Source organism: Salmo salar, chromosome 01 (genome assembly GCF_965601325.2).
Source record: "Salmo salar chromosome 01, fSalSal1, whole genome shotgun sequence".
Classification (NCBI taxonomy): Eukaryota; Metazoa; Chordata; class Actinopteri; order Salmoniformes; family Salmonidae; genus Salmo; species Salmo salar.
This window is the reverse complement of record NC_138291.1, coordinates 31,991,237-32,005,835: the sequence shown is the minus strand read 5'-3', so window position 1 is coordinate 32,005,835 and position 14,599 is coordinate 31,991,237. Positions and strand designations below refer to the sequence as shown.

General features: G+C 44.7%; 2 protein-coding genes across 3 annotated transcripts; both read left to right on the top strand.

Moving 5' to 3' along the window:
• The first annotated feature begins 126 nt into the window (after nucleotides 1-126).
• mcm8 (minichromosome maintenance 8 homologous recombination repair factor) lies at nucleotides 127-6,829 on the top strand. Its single transcript, XM_014190959.3, has 20 exons — nucleotides 127-363; nucleotides 1,361-1,494; nucleotides 1,686-1,766; nucleotides 2,054-2,136; nucleotides 2,311-2,460; nucleotides 2,532-2,632; nucleotides 2,708-2,906; nucleotides 3,014-3,099; nucleotides 3,269-3,417; nucleotides 3,516-3,590; nucleotides 3,692-3,827; nucleotides 3,925-3,955; nucleotides 4,063-4,203; nucleotides 4,279-4,420; nucleotides 4,548-4,743; nucleotides 4,831-5,044; nucleotides 5,118-5,327; nucleotides 5,439-5,515; nucleotides 6,371-6,560; nucleotides 6,676-6,829. The coding sequence occupies exons 2-20, from the start codon at nucleotides 1,368-1,370 to the stop codon at nucleotides 6,766-6,768; spliced, it is 2,481 nt and encodes an 826-aa protein (XP_014046434.3). The 5' UTR covers nucleotides 127-363; nucleotides 1,361-1,367; the 3' UTR covers nucleotides 6,769-6,829.
• A 1,477-nt stretch (nucleotides 6,830-8,306) lies between these two features.
• crls1 (cardiolipin synthase 1) lies at nucleotides 8,307-13,412 on the top strand. 2 transcript variants are annotated; one of them, XM_014171545.3, is made up of 8 exons: nucleotides 8,307-8,981; nucleotides 9,084-9,220; nucleotides 9,488-9,625; nucleotides 10,839-10,968; nucleotides 11,152-11,237; nucleotides 11,436-11,504; nucleotides 11,635-11,726; nucleotides 11,842-12,138. In XM_014171545.3, the coding sequence occupies exons 1-8, from the start codon at nucleotides 8,648-8,650 to the stop codon at nucleotides 11,930-11,932; spliced, it is 1,077 nt and encodes a 358-aa protein (XP_014027020.2). In that variant the 5' UTR covers nucleotides 8,307-8,647; the 3' UTR covers nucleotides 11,933-12,138.
• The last annotated feature ends 1,187 nt before the right edge of the window (nucleotides 13,413-14,599 follow it).

Genomic DNA, 14,599 nt, shown 5'->3' with positions numbered 1-14,599 from the left:
ACTGCATTTATATTTTCTGCTAGTTCCTATAACAAGTATGTTATATAGCTATTCATACAAGACTTAAAACAAAACTATGATTAGTATTTGTTTATCCTGTTGGTATGGTCTTCCGCTGCAAAGAAGCGGAAGTTGCCTCGAAATTGCGCCAAAGCTAAAAAAATAAACAGAACCATCATCAACTTAATACAGAAGCTGTCGTGTTGTTAACCAAATATATGGTTTATATATCTGCTATAACGTTAGCTAGTTAAGAATATCATTGCACATTTAGCGTATGAAAGAAGCGTAACCAAAGAGTATCTATTATTCTGTAAAGTTTGTCTTTAGAAGTGACGTTTGCTTCCCAGCCAAGCAACTCGGGTGAGTAGAAACATTTGTCTCCACGATTGTAGCTAACGTTTGCTAGCTAACTAATTTAGCTATTCTAGTAGCAGGTGAGGTAGCTGAAGATAGTTAAGCTAGGTGGTAACTTTTCACCATACATTGTGAGTTAGCTAGCTCAGGTGACCTAAGTTAGCTGTCGTTCACACCCAACATAACAGCTAACGTTAGCTATTGAATTGACTGTTAATTGCGTCATATTCCTCTATTAAACGAGTTATGTTAGCGAGGTTAATCTTCTCTTCATCGGCATTATGGCGGTCCGCGGAGCATCCATTGCCATTTCTTCATAATTTGTACTTTTTAATTCAGCTATTTGCACTGCCTCTGCATAGGAGACCTGGTGGACAGCTCGGATTCTTGCTACTTCGACCTTCTTCACCCTTACAGGGAACTCAGGAACGTGATTCCACTGACTCTTCCACAACATACCGTATTTATATAGGCTTTCCTCTGTCCTTCCATTTTTCCATACAGTTCATTCGACTTGCCCCCACTACTCCTGGTACCATTCTGCTTTTAGTTTTCCAACCTCAATTTCCACCGCAACGCCAGAGATGACACCTTTTACCGGTGCCCAGATCAGAAAATTAAAGCTTTCTACTAAATACTCTGATAATTCCCCAAGACATAATGCACTTTAATTTTGTTCTTCTAACATGCAATAAATCAACACAATACCACTCCTGGTCACTTTGACTCCACCTTTCCCAGTGTGTCCTCCACCATCTCGTTGACTGCAAATGGATCTACCAAAAACACATCCTTCTCCATGATACACTCCAACAAGGAACGAGGCATTATTAGAGCGAGGACTATCTTCATTGGCAACTTTAGCCTGCTTTGCTCCATTCTCCAATGTTAGTTTTTCACAAATGTTCAGGATGTTAGGATGCCTTCAGAATGAGCTATCCCTATTCATCCCCAAACACCTGAACCTCTCTCTTTCTCTACGTTATCCTTCTCTCATTTCCAGGTGTAAGATGAGTGGAGAGGGTTCTGCTCACGGCTCCCGCAGAGGAGGGCAGAGGGGAGGATGGAGGGGAGGAGGAGGGGGGTGGAGGGGAAGACCATGGAGAGGAAACTCACGCCCCCCCAGTGCTCAAAGAGGTATGGGTCAGACACACACACCACACAGTTAGCCTGGTTAGAGGTAAGGGACAGTTAGAGATAAGACTAGCCCCTTACTAGCCTCAAAATATTCCTTAACCCCTCAATGATTTCCAACCCCTTGGTTTTGGGACAACACTGACTCCATTGTGGAGGCTTCAGTATCTCTTTCTCTTGCTGTCTCTTTCTAGGCTCCTCTCAGTCCCGTGTGTCTCAGACCACTCTGGACAGACTCTCTCCCTATAAAGGCTGGGCCCTCTACTTCACTGAAGGTAGGTGTGTATCAGTGGAGGCTACTGAGGGGAGGACGGCTCATAATAATGGAGTAAATGGAATTGCATCAAACACATGGAAGTGATGTGTTTGACGTATTTGATACCGTTCCACCTATTCTGCCCCAGCCATTACTACGAGCCCGTCCTCCTCAATTAAGGTGCCGCAAACCTCCTGTTGTGTGTTTGTATTTTAGTGTGTGTGTGTGTGTGTGTGTGTGTCTATGTCTATATACCTATTTTTTTTTGTAATGATCTATTTGTGTGTGTGTGTTTCCTGTATGAAGGTTTCATAGAGAGTTCTCCGTATGTGGAGAAGATCAAAGTGTTTGAACAGTACTTCACCTCACAGATACACCTCTATGACAAAGTAAGTTGAAAAAAATGAGATTTCTGCACATTGTTTTAACCTCTAAAAATAGTAGCCTTTGGTGAGTGGGCAAGCTTAATTAGTGTGTGTGTGTGTGTGTGTGTGTGTGTGTGTGTGTGTGTGTGTGTGTGTGTGTGTGTGTGTGTGTGTGTGTGTGTGTGTGTGTGTGTGTAGGATGAGATTGAGCGTCAGGGCAGTGTGTTGGTGGACTATAAGGCTCTTGTTGAGGATAAGAAGGTGTGTATGGCTCTGCCGGACCTGTCCAATCAGCTGAGAGAACAACCAGAGACCACCCTCAACTGTCTGGGCCTCGCCATACACCAGGTACATATACACACACGCTTCACTGAAGGTAGTTATGTCTATGTATTTTAATATGTGTGTGTGTGTGTCAGGTTTTGACGATGGACTTGGAGAGACACGCTGCAGAGTTACAGGGGGAAGGGCTTCCTGGGGGAGCCACACCCATCATTAACATACCCCACATCAGCGCCAGGTAAAACACGCACACTCTCTCTCACGGTCTCTCTCTGACTCAGTTTCAGGTTGTATAACTGTGTGTTTGTTTCAGGTTGTATAACTATGAGCCATTGACAGCCCTGAGGACGCTGCGCGCGAGTGTGTTTGGTCGTTTGGTGTGTGTGAGGGGGACCGTGGTACGTGTCAGCAACATCAGGCCACTCTGCACACGCTTGGCTTTCACCTGCTCCGGCTGCTCACACACACACACACTCACCCTGCCACATGGCAAGTTCACCATGCCCACCAAGGTACAACACATACACTCACCTTGCCACAAAGCACTTTCACTACAACCTACATTGGTTTGAACCACAGGCTGTGTGTGTGTGTGCTGATTGTGCGTGTGTTTCTTCAGTGTGTGCAGCCACAGTGTCGCAGTCATTCCTTCGTCCCCAACAGGAGCTCCCCTCTCACCCTCACTGTGGACTGGCAGAATATCAAGTAACTACACTATTATTTATAATGCTTATACATACCTATCCAATCTTCTTATATCTCCATACGTTTCTAGGGTTATGGACTAGTATGGGCTATGGGTCAGTGACTAGGGGGGAAAGTGTTTAGGGGACTGAGGCTGTGTTTGCAAACTCTATTTCCCATGGTGCCCCAGGGTCCAGGAGCTGATTGGAGGAGAGCAGAGGGAGGCAGGGCGGATCCCTCGGACGGTGGAATGTCATCTGACCTCTGACCTCTGTGACAGTGCGGTCCCTGGAGACACTGTTACTATTACTGGAACAGTCCGAGTCAGCCAAGACGACGGTATTCACTCACACACACACAGTTGTTAACATCACTGGCACTGTCTGAGTAATTGATGAGGTGTGTGTGTGTGTTTTGTGTGGTGTGTGTGTGTGTAGGCGGCAGCAGGGGGAAGAAGGATAAGTGTATGTTCCTGCTCTACATTGAGGCCAACTCCGTCAGCAACTCTAAAGGTAGCTGTAGGTCCGTTATTGTGTAGTTGTTACTCATGTTATTGGGAGGCCAAACAATGAAGTGTTTTCAAATTGTGTGGACAATCAAGTTTCTTCTTAAGGTCAGAAAGTGAAGGAGGCTGGAGGTCAGGGGTCATCTGGAGGGGAAAGGTCATCGGGGATCGAGTTCTCTTTGAAGGAGCTGTACGCCATCCAGGAAATACACAGCCAACCTGATCTACTGAAGCTCATCGTACAGTAAGACACGCACACACAGAATACTACTGTGACACTACTGTACTAATATAGTGCTTTTGTTATATATTGTGAGTGACTGATGTGATTTGTATTCCAGCTCCTTGTGTCCAGCCATCTACGGCCACCTGGTGAGTAAGCCTAGTTTCCATTGGTCATGTTGTTTCAGGTAAGCTATGGCCATGTTTCAAAAAAATGTGTTTGTTTAAAAAGAAATGTGTGTTTTGTTTGTGTGTAGCTAGTAAAAGCAGGCCTGTCCTTAGCGTTGTTTGGAGGCAGTCAGAAGCATGCTGATGATAAGAACAGGATCCCCATCAGAGGAGACCCTCATATACTGGTGGTGGGAGACCCTGGCCTGGGGAAGAGTCAGATGCTACAGGTAACATGCACACACACTTATGAACACGCCAACCTCAGCCGTTGTAACTGTGTGTGTGTGTGTGTGTGTGTGTAGGCGGTGTGTAATGTGGCTCCCAGGGGGATCTATGTGTGTGGTAACACTACCAGTACGTCAGGGCTGACCGTCACCCTGTCCAGAGACGCCGGCTCTGGAGACTACGCACTGGAGGCTGGAGCTCTGGTACTAGGAGACCAAGGTAGGGGGAGGTGGTGTGTGTGTGTGTGTGTGTGTGTGTGTGTGTGTGTGTGTGTGTGTGTGTGCGCTTACATCCCAACTATCATCATCCCAACTGTCATCCAACCTATCTGTGCCGTTTGTGTCAGGGCTGTGCTGTATAGATGAGTTTGATAAGCTGGGCCACCAGCAACAAGCGTTACTAGAGGCCATGGAGCAGCAGACCATCAGTCTGGCTAAGGCTGGTCTGGTGTGTTCCCTACCTGCTAGGACCTCTGTTATCGCTGCTGCTAACCCTGCTGGAGGACACTACAACAGGGCCAAGACGGTCTCCGAAAACCTCAAGTAGACTCACACACATTTTCACCTTTCATTTTTAGCTAATGCTAAACTGTAGGTACAAGTTGACTTATTTTGTGTATGTGTGTGTAGGATGGGCAGTGCCCTCCTTTCGAGGTTTGACGTGGTCTTCCTCCTATTGGATGTTCCTGATGAGTCACATGACCGCCGGCTGTCGGAACATGTCATGGCCGTCAGGTCAGGGAAGGGAGGGGCTTCAGGTGCCGTGGTTACACGAGGAGACGACCATCAATCACAGAGCTCGCTGCTGGAGCCCTCTGACACACCTCTTTCTGACCGGCTGCAGGTACCCACACACAAATACCAAAGTACTTTACCAAAATATATGGAATTTCTGACATTGAGTCTGTCTCTGTTAGGTGTGTCCAGGGGAGTGTGTAGACCCCATCCCCCACTCCCTGCTGAGAAAATATGTTGGTTATGCGCGTCGCTACGTTCATCCCTCGCTCTCTACCGCCGCTGCCCAGACGCTCCAGGACTTCTACCTCTCCCTACGCTCACACACACACCCCGTCGACGGCACACCCATCACCACACGCCAGCTGGAGTCCCTCATCCGCCTCACAGAGGTAGTCAAACACACTCACTCAAATACACACATGGAATTTGATCATAACACATCCTAAAGTCTCTAACATGTCACACAGACCTGAGCCTGTGCCCTGACTATGTGTGTGTAGGCGCGGGCGAAGCTGGAGCTCAGAGAGACAGCCACCAAGAGTGACGCTGAAGACGTAGTGGAGATCATGAAACACAGGTAACACACTATCCCACATACATTCCCCTACATATTTATTTGGACAATGAAGCTGAAACATTTAATTTGCCTCTACTCAAGCAGTTTGGATTTGAAATCAAATGTTTTAGGTGGTGAGTACAGAATATCATCTTTTTATTTGAGTGTATTTCCATACATATCTGTTTTACTGTTTAGAAATAAAGGTGTCAGATGTATTTGGACAAATTCACTTTTGGGGTACATAATGTACTGTCACTTATTGTAAATAAGAACAGAATGATTCTAAACACTTCTACATGAATATGGATGCTACCATGATCACAGATAGTATTGAAAGAATAATGATGGGTGAGTTCGTTACAGATGCACAGAGATCATGCCCCCAAAACATGGAGCTTAGCAATTTTTGGGAGGTATGATATTTATACCTCTAAAGGTTTCTCATTATTATTCATGATTCATTCATGATTATCTGTAATCCATGGTAGCATCCACATTAATGTAGAAGTGTTCAGAAATATTATATTCTTATTTACAATAAAAGTGACTCCAAAATGACACAATCCATTATTTACCATTAATTTATATTGGGCACAACATAATCTGAAACGCAAGCAAAACAAACTGCAAATGCATTCAACAAGTTTGTAGTCATTGCATGCTAGGAATATGGGACCAAATACAAAACGTTTGACTAAATTGACTACACTATAAGTGAATTTGTCCAAATACTTATGATACTTTCAAATGGGGGAGGACTAGATAAAGTGCTTTCATTTCTGAATGGTAAAACAGATTTATGAAAATACGCTCAAATAAAAGGGACAATTCTGTGGGGGACATTCGTGTGTGTGTGTGTATTGTGTGTGTCAGTCTGGCAGATACCTTCTCTGATGGTAGTGGAGGTCTGGACTTTGAGCGGTCAGTACTGGGTGTTGGGATGAGTCAGCGTTCGGCTGCCAAGAGATTTATCACTGCGCTCAACACACACGCTCAGCGCACACACACCATGTTGTACGACCTCACACAGCTACGCAGCCTGGCCAAGGACCTCAACATACAGGTAACACCCACACACCTCTGTCTGTTGCTTTCAGTCGGCTGCTGTTATGTTGCAGGTCATGGAATTCAAAAGGGTGTGTGTGTGTGTGTGTGTGTGTGTGTGTGTTTTGATTCAGGTTGCAGACTTTGAGGGTTTCATCAGTTCTCTGAATGAACAGGGCTACCTGCTGAAGAAAGGACACAGACAGTACCAGCTACAGACTATATAATACACAAACATAATTTAAAGACCTGCTGTTACTTATTGCAATACACATGTTTTGTAAATAATTGGTTGTGTATCAGTGAATTCTTCCAATACTGAGATGTATATCTATACAGTAGCAGTCAAAAGTTTGGACACACCTACTCATTCCAGGGTCTTTATTTATTTTTACTATTTTCTACATTGTAGAATAATAGTGCAGATCAAAACTATATGAAATAACAAATATGGAATCCTGTAGTAACCAAAAGTGTTAAATCAAAATATATTTAAGATTCTTCAAAGTAGCCATCAAGCCTTTGCCTTGATGACAGCTTTGCACACTCTTGGCATTCTCACCTGGAATACTTTTCCAACAACCTTGAAGGAGTTCCCACATATGCTGAGCACTTGTTGGCTGCTTTTCCTTCACTCTGCTGTCCAACTCATCCCAAACCATCTCAATTGGGTTGGGGTTGGGTGATTGTGGAGGCCAGGTCATCTGATGTAGCGCTCCATCACTCCTTCTTGGTCAAATAGCCCTCACACAGCCTGGAGGTGTGTTGGGTCATTGTCCTGTTGAAAAACAAATGATAGTCCCACTAAGCGCAAACCAGATGGGATGGGGTATCGCTGCAGAATGCTGTGGTAGCCATGCTGGTTAAGTGTGCCTTGAATTCTAAATAAATCACTGACAGTGTAACCAGCAAAGCACTCTGACACCATCAACCTTTTTTTCCATGCTAAACGGTGGAAACCACACATGCGGAGATCATCCTTTCACCTACTCTGCGTCTCACAAAGACACAGCTGTTGGAACCAAAAATCTCCAATTTGGACTCCAGACCAAAGGATAGATTTCCACCGGTCTAATGTCCATTTCTCATGTTTCTTGGCCCAAGCACGTCTCTTCTTCTTATTGGTGTCCTTTAGTAGTGGTTTCTTTGCAGCAATTCGACCATGAAGGTCTGATTCACAGTCTCTGAACAGTTGATGTTGATGTGTCTGTTACTTGAACTCTGTGAAGCATTCATTTGGGCTGCAATTTCTGAGGCTGGTAACTCCAATGAACTTATCCCCTGTAGGTAACTCTGGGTCTTCCTTTCCTGTGGCGGTCCTCATGAGAGCCAGTTTCATCATAGTGCTTGATGTTTTTTTGCGACTGCACTTGAAGGTTCTTGAAATTTTCCAGATTGACTGACTTTCACCTTGAGTAGGTGTGTCCAAACCTTTGACTGGTACTGTATATTAATATGTAACAGTTTAATGTTCATGTATTTTGACTATTTGTATTATGCAAATCTTATAATTTAACTGCTCTGGGGACGAATGTGACAAAATAAATAAGCTAGAAATATGAACATTTTGATAAAATAAAGTAAAAATATTAGGAACAGGGTTTTGCAGACTCCTTTGGAGTTGCGTATAGAGTCCACTGCGAGGCGCTGTTTGTTCAGCTGTGGTGCAAGTGACTGGTTCAAGGATTTATCTGACTGCGCACGCGTGAAATAAATAACCTTCACATTTTAGAGAAAAGGAGGCAGGTAGTGGTAAAATTATGCACTCTGAACGCCCAAAATGGTGTGACATCCTGCATTATCGGATTATAATCACCCAAATTATCAAACCTAGCTAACCTTTTAAATCACAGTTTTGGGAAACCCTGTATTACTGGCATCGGAGATGCTTGTATCTCTGGTGATATCCACCAATACCACGACGTCGTAAAACTGTCGCGGAATACGGCAGCAAACATGGAACACGTTGGCTTGATCGGCTAGAGCTGCTGGTTGATACTAAGGAAACAGGACAAATATGAACCAGCGTGGAGGTGTTATAAACAGTTGTGTGTGTGTATGAAGAGTGGTAAATGAGGTTAGTTTGTAAGTCGCGTCTTGTTCGCGATGTTCTTCTTGTCGGTTTCTAAAAATAACTTGGCGGTGTGTGCGCGAGGGCACGTAGCGCACTGTGCGAGAAGTGTGTGTTGGGCAATTCCTGCGTCATGGCGGCAGCAGACAGGTGTGTGTGTGAGGGTAGAACTGAAGTTGCTGCAGAGACTTAAAAACAGCGTCTCCTCTGTCGCCCAGTGGTCCAGCTACACACAATATCACACACCCCCCCCACAGGACACGCACATCCCCAGCCCAACGACCCCTGAGGTTAGCGCCCATGCGCTAAAGGGTCCCAACGAAAGCGTCACCCGATCTTGTCGCCGCAGAGGTCACGAGAGGACGCAGGGTAACGACAGCCGCTTTAGGTTTTACCCTACGGATCACTCGTCTAACTCTCATGTTCTCCTGGGGTTGAGGTTGTTCCCATTGAGTTCTGGTGTGTTTCCAGGCTGGAGAGGTCTCTGTAGTGGAAAACCCCGTGAGACCCCAGCCGACTGCACACCTGGAGTGGACCTGAGGGAAACCACCCAGCCAGCTGATGGACCATCTGATCTTGGTCAAGGACTGTTCAAGTTTAAAGAACTGGTAGGTGGTGTAGGTCGGTGTGGTAGTCTTGGCAGATTCATTGTTGTTGATGTCTGTGAGCAGGAAGTTGCCCTGCTGTCGGTTAAATTATGCCATATTGCTGAGTCTACTTTTAGGGCTGGTTTCCCTTGCTGTCACTTTTGTCCTGTCATGGCATGTTTTAAAGGCAAAGAACCACACACTCTCTAGTCATATGAACAATGCACAGTCCTGCACTAAATATTGCTCAACCAGTGTTTGTTTTTTTACTTTCTATGTGTGTTTCAGTATGAGAACCCGTGGACCATCCCCAACCTGCTGTGTGTGTGTCGCATCGCACTGGCTCCAGTCCTGGGAGTCCTGATAACTGAGCAACACTTTCACCTCTCCCTTGGGCTGTTTGCTTTGGCTGGATTTACTGACGTGGTACACACACAGCTCGAAATACACACATACATACAGCTTGAAATACACTCTATGACCAAAAATATGTGGACATTGCTTGTTGAACATCTAATTCCAAAATCATGGGCATTAATATGAAGTTGGTCCCCCCTTTGTTGCAATAAGGCATTTCACTAGATGTTAGAATATTGCTGCGGGGATTTGCTTTCATTCAGCCACGAGTATTAGTGAGGTTGGGCACTGATGTTGGGCGATTAGGCCTGGCTCGCAGTCAGCGTTCCAATTGATCCTAAAGGTGTTCAATGGGGTTGAGTCCAGGGCTCTTTGCAGGCCAGTCAAGTTCTTCCACACTGATGTCGACAAACCATTTCTGTATGGACCACACTTTGTGCACGAGGACATTGTCATGCTGAAACAGGGAAACTGTTGCCACAAAGTTGGAAACACAGAATCGTCCAGAATGTCATTGTATGCTGTAGTGTTAAGATTTCCCTTCACTGGAACTAAAGGGCGTAGCACAAACCATGAAAAACAGCCCCAGACCATTATTCCTCCTCCACCAAACTTTACAGTTGGCACTATGCATTGAGGCAGGTAGTGTTTTCTTGGCATCCGCCGAACCCAGATTTGTCTGTCAGACTGCAAGATGATTCATCACTCCTGAGAACGCATTTCCACTGCTCCAGAGTCCAATGGCGGCGAGCTTTACACCACTCCAGCCGACGCTTGGCATTGCGCATGGTGATCTTAGGCTTGTGTGCGGCTGCTCGGTAATGGAAACGCATTTCATGAAGCCCCCAAAGAACAGTTATTGTGCTGACATTGCTTGTGTGGCCTACCACTTTGTTGCTGAGCCGTTGTTGCTCCTAGACGTTGTGCTACTAGACGTTTCCACTTCACAATAACAGAACTTACAGTTGACTGGGCAGCTCTAGCAGGGCAGAAATATGACAAACTGACTTGCATCCTATGACGGTGCCACGTTGAAAGTCACTGAGCTCTTCAGTAAGGCCATAATACTGCCAATGTTTGTCTATAGAGATTGCATGGTTGTGTTCTTGATTTTATACACCTGTCAGCAACGGGTGTGGCTGAAATGGCTGAATCCACTAATTTGAAGGGGTGTCCACATACTTTTGTTTATATATAGTGTACGTTGATAAAAAATTAAATAATACACCACCATACACACATACATACTACACACTGTTAACCTTGTGTGTTGTCTTTGTAGCTGGATGGTTATATAGCCCGTAACTGGCCCAGTCAGAAGTCTGCGCTGGGCAGCGCACTTGACCCATTGGCTGATAAAATCCTCATCAGCGTTCTCTACATAAGTCTCACCTACGCACAGCTCATCCCAGGTGTGTTGAAATGCAAGTCCTTCCTTGCTGCGAAATTCAATTAAATCTTTGTTTACAGGGCTAATAATCCCAAACAATGTCAACACAATACTCATAGATGTAGAAGACACATTTGAAAGCAAAAATGAATTAGTTGTTTAATTTGTGCTCTTCCAGCACCTCTGACCATGTGTCTTTTCTTAGCTCCCCTGACAGCGTTGGTGATAGCCAGAGACGTTGGTCTGATAGCAGCTGTTTTCTACGTCAGATACAAGACTGTCCCACCTCCTGTAAGTCTCTCACACACAGCGTTCAGGGCTGTCACGGACACTATGGTCCATCAGTAGGATACAGGAACGAGGAGATGAATGGCAGTGGATCCAGAACTTTGTTTGCGTTTAGATCTTTGGCGTTGCTTTGTTTAGACTACATAATTATCTTTCGCTCCCTCTCGCTCTCTTTCTCTCTTTCCTTCTCTCTCGTTCCAGGTGACTCTCAGTAAGTTTTTTAACCCCTGCTACACAACAGCGCAGCTCAAACCCACCACCCTCAGCAAGGTAAGTTTCTGTACCTTATATATACACACACATATATCTAAATACTCATGCACAAAACGTCATACAACAGTCCTCAGTCGTTTGTCTAGTTGGTTAATCGTGTGTGTGTGGGTTGTATGCGCGCGTGCAGGTGAACACAGCGATCCAACTCTTCCTAGTAGCAGCATCGTTGGCCTCACCTGTCTTTCACTACACAGACAGTCCGCTCCTGCAAGCCCTATGGTAAGAAACACACCACAGGCAGTCTGTTTTGGCACGCTACACACTGCACTCTGAAACTCTAAATGGTTCATTGTTTTTGTTCTGCGTGTGTTGGTAATACTGTGTTTATGTGCAGGTATATCACAGCGGTAACGACGACTGTGTCAGGCTACAGCTACTATCACTATGGCATGAAGACTGTCGCTGTGCTCAACAGCACCAAGTAACCATGGCAACTCAGCAAACACCAAGTAACGGTTGCAACTTAATACACTCCACAGCCATTGATGCGCCTGAGTACTCAAGTTGAACACACACACCCACTTGTTTGGAAAGACTCCAAAATTAACTATGAGTGTGTATTTTTTAATCTCAGTATTGCCATGGGAACCGTTTTGTATCTGATGAATGTGATTAAACCATGATCCTGCTCTCCCGCCGTAGGTATCAACTCCTTGTTTAGATTGCTAGTATGGTCTGTAAAGAAGATCAGGATTCTGCAAGGGGGTGTGTGTGTGGTGGGAATTTTAAACGTGTATGCGATGGGGACGTTTTCAACATTGCCACCAATTGTACCAAGAAGGTTTAGTGTGTCAAAGCTGTGTGTTAGGGACATCTGCTGGTCTACTGAAGTCACCAGCTGTTGATTATGAGATTGACTATTGCTATTTGTATTGCCATTCGTTTTTTTAAATTTAATTTAACTAGGCAAGTCAGTTATGAACACATTCTTATTTACAATGACGGCCTACCCCGGCCAAACCCTCCCCTAACCCGGCTGACGCTGGGCCAATTGTGCGCCGCCCTATGGGACTCCCGATCACGGGCCAGTTGTGATACAGCCCGGAATCGAACCAGGCTCTGTAGTGACGCCTCTAGCACTGAGATGCTGCGCCACTCGGGAGTTCTGTCTCCTAGCTTAGGGATTTCTCCAGTACAGCAGGTTTAGTCAAACCCTTGGAAGCCCAGGGTTCAGTGAGACAAGATTTGGAAGGATGGCTGTGCAAGGCTAGTCAAACTGCAACATCAGTAATATTGGAAAGAAACATGATTTAATGAGGCTTCAAATGATCAGTGGTGTAAAGTACTTAAGTAAAAATACCCCCCAAAACTACTTTAGTACTTTCAAGTATCTGTACTTTACTATTTAAATTTGACAACTTTTACTCCTACATTCCTAAAGAAAATGTACTTTCTCTGTACATTTTCCCTGAAACCAAAGTACTCATTACATTTTGAATGCTTAGCAGGACAGGAAAATGGTCTAATTCACGTACTTAAAGAGAGAATCCCTGGTCATCCCTATTGCATCTTATTTGGCAGACTCACTAAACACACGCTTTGTTTGTAAATTTATGTCTGAGTGTTGGAATGTGCCCCTAGCTACCCGTAAATAAAATCGTGCAGTCTGGTTTGATTAATGTAAGGAATTTAAAATTATTTATACTTTTGATACTTATATCTAAAGCCAAATACTTTGACTTTTACTCAAGTAGGATTTTACTGGGTGACTTTTACTTGAGACTTTGTCTATTAAATGTATATTTACTTTCAAGTATGAAAATTGGGTACTTTTCCCACCACTGCAAATTATACCAGGTGATATTTCATCAGCACATTACATCAGATTTGTAGTGTTTTGGAAACTTGAAAAGCAGTGAGGGTCACTACAATTTACAAATGTATTAAATCATTAATTTATCCAGGTGTTACATGGCTGGTGCCTTGAAATCCAATTTGTGTGTGTGAGAGAATTCACTCTTCAGATCCCGGAGGTGAATTCAGCTCTTCTGACAAGGGTTCTTTTAACCTCCGCCAGCGAACAACATCCTGCAGACAAAATACACAGTTCACCTCTGAACTCAGGTCAGTGCAGATAAATGCAGTCATGGGTAACTGCATACGTGGAGTGTGTCTGAAAGTGGCCATGGCGAAAGAACAGGGTGGATGAACAGAAGTTGGTGTATGGAAAGCGAATTAGCTAATTGGGCAGATTTGTTTCCACTCGACTGTTTCAGGTGGCTGCTATTTTAACATTAAGCTGACCCGTGGTGCACCGGGCTATGGCCTGTCTAACCAATAACAGAGTGCTGATGTTACACACATCACTGTTGATCCCCCCCACTTTTGCAACACCCACTTTCAGACGCTCCAAGTATGCAGTTACACATACTCGGATAAATTAAAGGATTGGAGGTGAGGGCTAGAATTAAGAGACAAGGAGGTAAGGGCCGGAGTAGCTTAATTAGCTATGGATAGTGGTCACCATGGTTACCTGCCAGGGCCATCGCCAGGTGTAGCTCGTCTCTCATGAGCTCCAGAACATAACTGACACCCTGCTCTCCCTTCAAACACCCACCCACATTTTACATTTCACTTATTTAGCAGACATTCAACTAAAGTAGGTATCACAACCACATATGATCATTGTAATTGGCATCATCTGCGCACACACACAGTTGTACCTAGCAGGTGAGCCCCCAGAGTACAGGTCGTCCAAGGAAGACAGCAGTAGCCCACAGAGCTAAGGCCTTCAGGACGTCAGTCCTTCTCCGCACCCCTCTGTCCACGTACACCTCACACCACCCTGCTACCAAATCAAATTGTATTGTTACAATGAAATACTTCCACGGCCTTAAAATGAACCAACAATGCAGTTCAAGAAAGAGTTCAAATATTTCCTAAATAAACAAAAGTAAAAAAAAATCTAATCAATAAAAAAGTAACAATACATTTACATAACAATAATGAGGCTATATACAGGGGATACCGGTACCGAGTCAATGTACGGGGTACAGGTTAGTCGAGGTAATTTGTAAAGTGACTATGCATAGATAATAAACATCGAGAAGCAGCAGTGTAAAAACCTATGGGGGACGGGGGTCAATGTAAAA